Source organism: Sorex fumeus, unplaced genomic scaffold (genome assembly GCF_029834395.1).
Source record: "Sorex fumeus unplaced genomic scaffold, SorFum_2.1 ptg000086l, whole genome shotgun sequence".
In the NCBI taxonomy this organism is placed as follows: Eukaryota; Metazoa; Chordata; class Mammalia; order Eulipotyphla; family Soricidae; genus Sorex; species Sorex fumeus.
Genome location: NW_026606143.1, coordinates 13,559,961 through 13,572,150, shown reverse-complemented (window position 1 = coordinate 13,572,150; position 12,190 = coordinate 13,559,961). Strand labels below are relative to the sequence as shown.

The 12,190-nt window shown below is 40.3% G+C and overlaps 1 protein-coding gene across 1 annotated transcript in view; it reads left to right on the top strand.

Annotated features, from left to right (window-relative positions):
- The window catches only part of CFAP47 (cilia and flagella associated protein 47), a 606,917-nt gene that overhangs the window by 452,890 nt on the left and 141,837 nt on the right, over positions 1 to 12,190 (top strand). The window contains exon 51 of the mRNA XM_056131098.1: positions 9,930 to 10,027. Coding sequence (XP_055987073.1) covers positions 9,930 to 10,027 — 98 coding nt within the window. The remainder of the gene's footprint in view (positions 1 to 9,929; positions 10,028 to 12,190) is intronic.

Sequence of the window (12,190 nt, the reverse complement as noted above, 5' to 3'; positions counted from 1 at the left end):
GATCCTGTCTTCAGCTGTCGCCATTCTACTGCTGAGGGAAGCCTCTGAGTTTTTAATTTCATCTACCGAATCCTTTATTTGTGACACTTCTTTTTGTTGCCTTTTTTTTATTTCTGCTCTCATTTCTTCCTGTATTTTCTTGACTATCCATTCCACTGTTTCTTTCATTTCTTCCTTTAATTTTCTGGATGTCTTCTCCATTGATTCTTTGAGTAGTTCCTTGAACATACTCAGCATTTCATCTCGGAATTCTTTATCCAAGAGAGCATATTTGTGGGTAACCCCTGTTGAGGATTCGGTACTCTTTTCTTTGTCCTCTCCTCATAGTGGAGATTTGAGCTTTTTCTTCGTGCTGTTCTGGTTGTCTAGAGGTAAAACCTTGGAATTCACTAGCACTGTTCCCTCTTATCGTGGGAAAGGATTCTAAATAAAGTTGGTCGATGGTGGTCACCCTTCTCCCTTTCTAGAATTGGTCCTTTCTCTCAGGTATTATTCTGTGGCTTATGACGGTCATCTAGTGAAGCATTGGAGGAGGTGCTCTTTTATGTTGGGCTTATACAGATTCTTGCATACTAGTCTTTTGTTAGAATTGGAGTAGGCCAGTGGATTATTGTATTGTAGTTGAGGCGGCCAGGATTTTTTCCACAGAATAGGTGATAAAGGCTGAGATGTGAGTCAAGAGTGCTGGGTTTGCGGAATATAACTGGGCCACCTCAGAGAAGGCCACGCCCACTTTTGAGGAGGCCACGCCCCCAGCTGGTCCCAGGGACATGCTTTCCTAGGAACTTGCAGAGAAGGGCAGCGCCCTGAAGAGGTGCGTGGGCTGTCCAGTGGAACTCGGTCAAGTGTTCCCCCAAAGTCTCCTCAGGCTGCCTGATGGTGGAGGTCTGGCCTTGGGAAAGGGACCAGCTCCCCAGCTGAAGAGTAGAGTCGCACACTGAACTAGATGACTCTTCTGAGAGAAAAGATGGGATTGGTTCCCCAAAAATAGCAAGGTTTCTATCTTGGTGAATAGAAACATATTCAGTCAGAAAGATAGAACTATTGTTATTTCATTCATTTAACATTGGTTAGATTCCTCATGGGTCGAATGGTGAGCCAAGGTTCAATGAAAGTCCACAAAGGCAAGTGAAGTTTAGACTTCATGCCATTTTATTGAGGTGGATGCCAGGCAGTGCACTCAAGCATCTTGAACCACACTGAGAGGTGAAGGTGGTGAACAAACAGAGAGCAGGTGAGGGCCTCAAGCTATTGTCTTCCTTAGAGCCCTCCTCTGAAAAATATTCAGGTGTCCAGGATAAAGATAGATGGGTCTACTCCAATAACAAAGTGGGTTTTGGTCAGCTTCATGGGTTTCTTATTTAAGGCGAGCACAAATGAGTGCTTATCACAGGATAAGAGGGAGACTCCTAACAGGAATTTACATTGACTTGTGACTGTGTGAGCACTTACCTCAGGCAGGTGCCTGCGCATGGATAAGACCTTGGGAGGGAGCTTGCTGGGCCATACAAAATGAATGTCAAAGCATTAACATTATGGAGCAAATTAAGCTCTCAACATTCCATCCTGTGCTACCTTGGCACGAGGAATAGCTTGTGTAGCAATTACTTGAGGAGCACATATGTTAATGGGCATAGATACTGTTTCCTGAAACTGCTGTAGAGTGCATTTAACTAAAGCAATCAGGAGAAAGCCTGTGTTGAACAGACTTGCTGCAGTTTGAAACTCCTTTCTCCACCCCAGCTCCCGGCTCAATAAACAAATCAGTTACGTCAGGGAGCATGTGAATTTGCTAAAATATTGTAGTTCCGTCAGACATGAGACAGATTCTGGATGTTGGCCTGTGCTTGTCCAGAGCTATTGTTGCACATGCATGAAGGGGCTTTGTACAGAATGGATTCCGCTGGGTTCAGTGTCTTAGGCTTCATTTTGGTTAATGTGTCACTCTGTTGCTGCGTCAGACCCAGAGGATGGTATGGTGCTTGCATGGGCCTCGTTACTTAGGGTGACTGATAATCACTAGTGTTTTATTTTATATTGCATATTGTTTAGTCCAAACATTTTTAACACTTCCTGTGCTTTTCAGTACAATGCGTGGGTGGGGGGAGTGAGTACCATTATGATAGGGACTTTAATAATGTGGTTTTGTCACATCAGTCACCCTGTCCTTGTGATGTTTGAGTCCTTCTGCTCTCCTTCAAAAGCCTCAAGTCCCTAACCAACTCCTTAGCTCTTGATACAGACCCTTACTTTTCCTAACTGACCTCACACACTAATTAAATTTCTATATAGATTCCCCATATGTCAGTTATTTCTCCTGCTAATTTGTTGAATTCTCTTTCGATTTTGTCACCAGCCCCAAAACGGCTCTGGGTAAGAAAAATTTCCACATTTCTACAGGAAACATCTCAGGGATCTTATCTATAGGGTGTGCAAAGGGAAATCCATGGGAAGCAGGAGAGAGTGCTTACCCCAGGGGTTGTTGGAGGACAAATGAGGAATTTAATTTATTCATGACAGTATGGACTATTAGTTAAAGCATGTATTACAGAAAGGCTAGCATTACTTTAAGACCTCTCCAGGCTGCTCAGTGGCTCAAAATAGATGTGGAGGCAGCAATAGTTTATATTATATCATAGTCTATCTAAACACACAGAAAGAAATACAAAATTTGGGTGGAGGGGAATGTTAGTGACTTTGCATGGTTTTGCACTTCCTAATTTTGATGTGAATAGCAAGACCTTTACATAGTAATATTCGGTATTCCTTTGATGTTTAGAACTGAGATACGGTAAAAAATACATAATTAGGTGTATAATATCCGGGACGACTGAGGTAGGCCCTGGCGGCTCTCCCCCTCGCCGCCCGTGTTCTGGAAGCCCCAGGGCTGCTCCCCCAGCTGGGGTGGCCCAGGCCATGGGTCAGACGGCAGAGGAAACGATGGCCAAGCCGGTTGGTTGATCAGTTGCTCTTTATTCCATTCTCCCCACGCGCCTGCCCCAGTCTCTCTGAGCCCCCTATTCTAGTCTCACAATGCCCCTCATTCCCATCTCCTCTTGTCTCTTCCACTCATCTTTCAGCACTCCATCTTGCAGCTTGGGCTCTCTCTCTCCACGTGCCTGCTGCTGTATTCTTCTTCTACATTCTTCTCTCTGTCCTCCTTGCTAGTCTCTCTGTGGTCCATCTTGCCACCCTGCTTTCTCCTCTCTCCAGCTTTCTTGTCTCTCCAACTCCCCAGCACTCTGTGCAGACACTGCACCCAGTCAGGTAGCAAAATCAACATAAGAAAGCCCTTCCTGGGGGCCCACCAAGTTCAAAAGTAACACCACCTAAGAGGTATTGCAAAGACCTTCCTGATTGCCTCAGGAAAAATACCTCTTAAGGTGTTTTTCTCCTTTCCTCAGTCCAGTAACTATCAACATCTTAATACTAGTTATTTTTGTATGGACATAGTAAAAGATGCATTGAGGCTTGTAGGGCAGCTCTCTTGGGAACATCTTGCCACAGACTCAGACTAAAGAGCTCAGGCCAGATTAATCTTTCCTAACCCTAGCGGGGTGCGAATCTAGTTACTAATTTTTGGATCATGACAGCATTTGTCCGTGACCAAGCTCTTGACTTACAGTTAAGCATTATGGCACTTTGGCCAGGCCCATATCAATGCCAGGGTAGCACATAGCTTACTGCTTGCCCTGGATCCATCCAGTCCCTCATCGGGACCCTGCTTTGGGGCTCACTAGGAAGAAAGGACAGCTGAAGCTTAGGTGAGGGAACAGATGTCCAGGAGGAAAATAACACTGAGAGTCACATAACAAAAGCATAGTATATACTGTCTTCTTGTGTCCATACAAAAAGGACATTGCTCTGAATAAACTATGCAAAGGATATAGGGGGAAGAGAAAAACAATATTTACAAGTCAACAGAGCACAAAGAAAGAAGTTACAAATAAACACAGAGAAATGGGAGTACTGTTATGGGAGCAGCCCAATAAACCAAAAGTGCCTGAGGCTATGAAGGAAGGACAATGAAGTGTTACCCTACAAATAGGTAAATGTAAAGGTTTAGATTTTCTTCAGTTAAAATCATATAGATGATGTCTCACTAATAAAAATATTTAAAAAATCATATAGATGGTGCCCAAGCATAGGCAATTCTTGTTTATGGATTATGCTGGGCTGGAGCAATAGCACAGCAGGTAGGGCATTTGTCTTGCATGTGGCCGACCCGAGTTCAATTCTTCTGCCCCTCATGGAGAGCCCGGCAAGCTACCAAGAGTATCTCACCTGCATGGCAAAGCCTGGCAAGCTACCCATGACGTATTCTATATGCCAAACACAGTACCAACAAGTCTCATGATGGAGATGTTACTGGGCCCACTCGAGCAAAGTGATGAACAACGGGAGGACAGTGTTGTAGTGTAGATTATGTTAAAAGTTAACTTCATTTGGGACTGGAGCAATAGCACAGCAGGTAGGGCGTTTGCCTTGCACGCGACCGACCCAGGTTTGATTCCCAGCATCCCATATAGTCCCCTGAGCACTGCCAGGGGTAATTCCTGAGCACAGAGCCAGGAGTAACCCGTGTGTATCGCCGGGTGTGACTCAAAAAAGAAAAAAAAAGAAGAGTTTGGTCTATTGCCACAGAGGCAGGGTGGGATGGGGGGGGTGGGGAGTGGGAGGGATACTGGGACCCTTGGTGGTGGAAAATGGGCACTGGTGGAGGGATGGATATTTGATCATTGTATAATTGAAACCCAGGCACAAAAATTTGTAAGTCTATAACTGCACCTCATGGTATTTAACTAATAAAAAATAAAAAATAAAAAAGAAGAGTTAACTTTATTTGCATCTAAGGCAAAAGGAATAGGTGTCTAGGAAAATTAAAAAGAAAAAATAAAATGTTATGTTTAAGAACTAAAATGGTGTCTTGTCTAATAAAATAGTAAGCTGCATAAATACAGGTTACAAATAGAATAAGAGCTAGAGAAAAATAAAGTCAATAAAATTACAAGCATTCCTATTACATAGAGATGTTCCCATATGCCTGCTGTAAGGATTAAATTTTCCATCCCCTATAATATCCTGAGCCCTTTACATAGAGACTAGTTAGCAATTTATTTCCTTTCACTAATGAAGTTCCAGTTATGCAAGATGAGTAAATCCTGTATCTAACGTACAATGATGTTGCTATAGTTAGTAATGTGATGTCATATACTTGAAACTTGACAAGAGCATAGGTCTTGAGTGAGATAAATATATGAAGTGATTATATGTTTGATTGTGATTATTACAATGTATACATTTTCATCAAACCAGGATGTAAACCTGAAAGGTATGCAAGTTAGTAGTTAATTGTACATCAGTAAAGCTTGGCTATAAGACAACTAAATAAGAAATTTTTAGTCTTATAAATAGGGAATATGAAAACAATAGAAATACCTAGTTTTAATGAGTGCCTGGTCTAAACAAATAATCTCACACAGTATAATGGGAATTTGAACTGATGATAAATTTGAGGAGAATATTTATAATATTTGATATGTTTAAAACATTTAAAGGTGACAGAGCAACAGGACAGCATGTAGGCTTTTTCCTTGCTCGTGGCCAACCCAGGTTCTATCCCCAGCACTCCAAGCACCTCTAGGAGTGATTCCCAAATGCATAGCCAGGAGTAATCCCTGATCATCGCTGGAAGTGACCCCAAACCTAAAAAAAGTCTATATAAGGATTGTTTTTCTTGGCCTTGAGATAATGAATAATATTAATCGTCTTTAAGGTTTTCAAGAATTTCTCAACTTAATATATCAAATGTTACTGGACTTATAATTAGAAAATTGATTAATATTTTGAAGCCTGTAGTTGAGCATTGCTTAATTATTATTTTCTTAGTTATACTCATTAATAAGTCATCACTGACCTACTCTATCCAGTAAATTAATATTTAATGTGCATTTTTAGTATTGTGGGAATTAAACAAGCTATATTGCAATATTTCCTTTTGTGATTGTTTTCATCATTAACAGCAGGAGGTATTCTTGTCTTTGTAATATTTAATTTTGTGTCAAGTTGGCTGGGTTGTGGTGGCCAAATAATACATAGAACTTTATTTTGGGTGTGTCTGTGAAGGTTGGTTGGTGTCTTTCAATTAGTTAAAGGTCTTAGAATATAGTATGACTTTCCTCAATTAAGAATTTCTATTTGTACAATTTTGGGGACTGAAACTAAAACTCTGCCTTGCATTTCTAGTCTTCCTGACTTTGGACTTAACCAAATCAATTATAGTGAGTTACTTAAAAATCCCTCTTTTTCTGTTCTCCAACCATCCTCCATACACATTCTGTTGGCTCAACAGCTCTGGAGAACCCTGAACAAAAAAAAATTACACTAACCCAGCATTATGGAATTTTTAGTCTTCTTAATCATACACACCCTGTTTAGAATTATTGTCCCTGTGAATTTAGCATTAACTAAAACATTGGGAAATCCCATAATATAAGTATAGCCTACCCAGCCAGCCCAGCCGAGCCAGGTTCGATTCCTCCGCCCCTCTCGGAGAGCCTGGTAAGCTACCGAGAGTATCTCGCCCACACGGCAAAGCCTGGCAAGCTCCCAGTGATGTATTCAATACGCCAAACACAGTAACAAAAAGTCTCAAAATGGAGACGTTACTGGGCCCACTCGAGCAAATGGATGAACAACGGGAGGACAGTGCTACAGTGCTTACCCAATTTAAAAAATGGTTTTAAGATGTCATACTAAAAACATCATGAAAACATTTCAAGCACTACTATTGTCATAAACTTCAAGGAACAACCAATACAAATGTAAGCAGTGGTTTTCAGAGGAACCTAAGAACAGAATAAATTTGGTAGGTTAACTGGTTTCTGTAAATAATCATGGAGACCATTCAGAATGTGGTAGTGAAGGCTGGAAATAGTAGGTAGGGCACTCGCCTCGCATGCAACCAACCCGGATTCAATCCCCAGCACCAGATATAGTCCCCCAAGCACCACCAGGAGTGATCTCTGAGCACAGAGCCAGGAGTAAGCCCCGAGCACCACTGACTGTGGTGCAAAATTTTGGTGGTGGAAGTGGCAGAAATAGCTCAAAGGGGTGGAATGTGCACGTGCATACATGCAGCCCCAAGTTTGATCCCCAGTATTACAGCTCCCCAATCACTAATGTCTCCCAAGCTCTTCTATTTCTGGGAGGGTCTGGGCAGGGACTCTGTAAAACAAAACAGTCTTAGGACTCGGGATGTGGCTTAGTGTAGCTTGCAAGCTTTGTCTCCAGAGGACCTGAGTTTGATACCAGGAACTACCAAAAGAATAAAAAATAATCGTTATAAGTGGTGGTAACTTTGTTCTCAAGAATTTTTCATAGGTAGAGTAAGAAATCACCTGACCTTCTCTTTTTCCTCTTTACTGACTGATTGTTCTGAATGTTTGAACACATCTACACACTTGGTAACTGTTTCATGGTAGCTAAAATTTAGGACAAGATATAGTATCAAATCTTAATTATTTTTTAACCTATTTTTACCAATACAATATGGTAAAATAGAATCTGGAGCAAAACTGGGCTGTGTAGTACAATAGGATTTAATATCATAAGGATGCCATGCATCTAACGTGACACAACAGATATTTGATACCTCTCAAGTCATTCAATGCTTTATAATATAATACAATCACGATCACGATCATCCTGTTGTTCGCCGATTGCCTCGAGCAGGCACCAGTAACGTCTCCTACGTCCTAGCCCTGAGATTCTAAAAAATGCCACATTCAAGACTCTTTCAGGGTTAGGAGAATGAGACCCATCATTGTTACTGGTATTTGGCATATTGAGTACGCCACCGGGAATTTTCCAGACTCTGCCGTGTGAACAGTTTAATTCAGTTGTCTGCCAAGATGTCCAAAGCAAGAATGAGATAATAAGATGTCACGCAGCCGCAAATGCCGCCGCGCGCTTCCGGGAGCTGGGTTTTGTAGTCTCTGGGTCTTGGCCATTGATGGGATTACACGACACTGGGGGTCACTTGGTGGGTGTGACCCCCGCCTACTGGAAGATGGAGGATCTGGTGGAGGATGCTCAGCCCCGATCCGAGCAGTCTTGGAGATCTCAGCCCTGGGTCCTGCATGCCTTTGTTCCTCTGCCGGTACCTTCAAGCATATGGAAAGTTGTCTCAGCATGGTTGTGGCTGGTTCTGGAGGTCTTTGGCTGCCTGCGGGGCTCTGGTCAGGGTGGGGAGAGAAACTCAACCCGCCCCCCTCCAAGGGGACTTGGAGAGGACAGCCAGGCGCGGGGACAGGATACTCTGGAAAAATATGGGAGTATTTTCTTTGTAGTTGGGACAAGAAATTATGTTATTTAAATTATACTATAAAGTTGTAATAATCAAGAGAGTGTGGTACTGAAATACAGAGGGAATTTTAGACCAATGTAGTAGAATTGAGCCCAGAGACAGATTCTCAGATACATGGCCGGTTAGTCATTAATGAAATGTCTAGAAGCAAAGAAATCTTCAAGAAGTAATATTGGGGAAACTGGTCAGCCACATGTAAAAATATGAACTCAGACTCCTATCTCACACCTTACACAAAAGTCAATTAAATATAATACAGTACTATAACATAATACTAGTCATTCTGTGTCATTACATTCTTTACCATACCACCCCTTTCTTCAGTGCCTGACTCAAATATACTGTCATTTTGTGCAATGTAAAACAGACACTTTTAATGGAGAATAAAGCTCAAAATAGGACATTGAAGGAACAAATGAAAAGAACAAATAAAAAGAATCTGAGTTTGATACCTGTAAAAACGTTGCTACATGATTCTTACATTTACCAAGGTTTCAGTTTCAGGATATGAAAGTATCACTTTGGGCTTCACTAGTGACAGAACCCTGCTGGTTTATTTGTTTATTAAGAACCAGGTATAAACATGATCTTCTCACTAGTCTATACCACATTCCTTCATTGGGGGGGTAGTGATCAGAATCTTTTTATATACCAGCAAGAAACAAAACTTTCATTAACGATTCCTTATTTTGTCTTTGGAGCAATAGCACAGCAGGTAAGGTGTTTGCCTTTTACTCAGCCGACCTGGCTGACCCGGGTTCTATTCCTCTGCCCCTCTCGGAGAGCCCAGCATGCTACCGAGAGTATCTCGCCCTCATGGCAAAGGCTGACAAGCTACCCGTGACGTATTGAGTATGCCAAAAACAGTAACAACAAGTCTCACAATTTGTTGTGAGACATTACTGGTGCCGATTCAAACAAATTGATGAACAACGGGAGGACAGTGCTACAGTGCTACAGATTCTTATGGTAATGGAGATGTACCATTGTGAGTTTCTAAACCTGCTTAGACATTTCTACACTGATATATGAATGCGTTGACAAGTAGAGAGAAAGTGACTAGTTATTTTTTGTGACTAGTTATTTTTTAATTATTAATCTTTAACTTAAAAAGTTATGAGAGATAGTGGGTAACGTATATGCCTTGCATGCGGCTGATCCAGGTTTGAGCCCTGGCACTGCATATGGTGCCCCAAGCATTACCAGTAATCCTTTAGTTAAGAGTCAAAAGTAACTCCTCAGCACCTCTTTGTGTGGCCCCAACCCCTTCTTTCCCAAATATTAAAAATAAAATGGCTATTTAAATGGGGAACTTAATGTGTTCCTGCAGTAGGGCATGGGGCAGGGAGCTTTTAAAAGACATTCTTATTGTCCTGCCAGAGGAGACTTCGTATCACTCACAGACTATGATGAAATAAGCTTTTCACCTTATTTCAAGTTTCTTCACAAATAAGTCCATCAAAGAGTTTGGAAATGATACCTGTTCTTGTTTCTCAACATTTCCTATTTAAGTACGTTATTTGGAAGATTCTATTGAGAAATGTTCTTTTATTCTTTTCAGATGATTCTCTTAAAAATTTAAGAGTCTGGTTTTGTATTGATATCAACAGCACTCCTGGATTACCTACAGACATTTTTGAAATTCAAGGCACTGCTCTGGTAAGAACCCATTAAGTGTTCATCATAAACTGTCTTTTTTGCAAAAGAGTTAGAGCTTTTGTTGTACACTTTAATTGATATCCCTAAAATGTATTCAGATTAGATGAGCATATTGATGAATTATTTAAATAGTAGCAATTTTATTTTAAAATTCAGTTCTGTAGACTTTAAGTGCTTATGGAAACTGTTTTTTAGTTACATGGTTTCTAATAATCACTGTTCTGATTAACATTCTTCTTGTACGTATGAAGAATTTTTGAGAAAACTTAACTTTAGCCCTTAAGCTGTACCTGACACCTGTAAAAGAAGGGTTATGCTCTACACCAGTCTTAACCCCTTTCCATCTGTGTCCCCCTACTGACCTTTCTCATGTCATGCCTCCCATCCATGAGATTCTCACTGTGATACCTTGAAATATCCTGAAGGCTCATGGGGAGCGGAGGGTTCCTGTGACTCCTGGTTGAGAAACGCTTCCCTAGACTTCCAATATTAATTGTGTCCTTATTTCTAGAATAAGAATTTCACCTTAAAATATACTGAATGCAATTGGTATATATTTGTCATTTTAAATAATAGTGACTAACAACAAGGTGTTCTTAAAAATATTTTTGTTGATATTAACATTTCATTGAAACATGTAAGTTTCAGGTGTGCATCATTTAGCAATCAGTATTTGTGACCTGAGAGACGGTCCAAAGGTTAAGGTGCTTGCCTAATAGTGCAGCTGTAGCAATGACCCTTGTCTGAATCATGGTAATGCATATGGTCCGCTAAGCATGGCCCCTGAGCATAGAGCCAGGTGTAACCCCTGAGCACAGAGCCAGGTGTAACCCCTGAGCACCATTTGGTGTAGCTCCAAAAACAAAACAGGAAAAAAGACTATATTTACATTACTACACTAAGTTCAAAGTCTATTCTATCTTTTACTATTAAACTGAACTTTTCTTGATTGACCCTTCCATTCTTCTCCCTTCCATTCTGGCAGCCAATAATTTGGTCTTATAGTCTGTTTCTATTTGATTTTGTTAGTTTATTTTTTCTATATACCACATATGAGTGAAATAATAGAGGATTTATTTCACTAAACATAATACCCTCTAGGAAATGATTTCACCTTTTTAAAAATTATACACACATGAGTAGTGCTTCACTTGTGTATCTATGCCACTCCTTTGTCCATGGGCTATTTGCAACTCATAGCTATTGTCAGTGATGCTGCAATCGGCATGGGAGTGCATGTTTCTCTTCTCTTTGGCATGTTTATTTAGAGGAGAGGGTACTAAATATCCATAATATCCAAATATCCAATGTATCCAAAATGTCCAAATATCCACATATCCAAAATATCCAGAAGTGGAAATAACTAAATGTTATGGGATTTCTATTTTTAATTTTTTAAAAAAGAATCCGCAATTTCTTTTCACTATACGCTTCACCAATATGTATTTTCTACAATATTGTACAAAGGGTTTCCTTTTGCATCCTCTCCAACTCTTATTTCTTACATTGGATAATGGCATTCTCATAGGTGTGAGTTGATATCTCATTGTTTTGATTTTCATTTCCATAATAAGAGATAATGAGCATCTTTTGGTGTGCCTGTCAGCCATCCATATGTCTTCTATGGAAAAGTGTGTATTTAAACAGCCTGGCCAGTTTTTAATCAGTTTAAGAATAGGCTATTTTTATTTGAATTATTAAAGTGTTAATAAATCCTATTGAAGATTATTTAATGAAATAAAATGTTGAAAGTCTTGGTTTAAATGAAAGATGTCACATTATTGATCACATTAATACTGCTTTAATTAGATGTATTCACATCTAATTAAATATTTACATCAAAATAAAGGTCATAATAAAAGAGGACATGAGGAAATGGAAAGATATCCCCTGCTCATGGGTCGGGAGACTTAACATTGTCAAAATGGCAATACTACCGAAAGCATTGTATAAATTCAATGCAATCCCTATAAGGATACCCACGACATTCTTCAAAGAAATGGAGCGAACACTCCTGAAATTTATATGGAACAATAAGCCCCCACGAATAGCTAAAGCAATTCTTGGGAAAAAGAAAATGGGAGGAATCAACCTCCCGAACTTCAAACTGTACTACAAAGCAGTAATAATTAAAACAGCATGGTACTGGAACAAAGGCAGAAC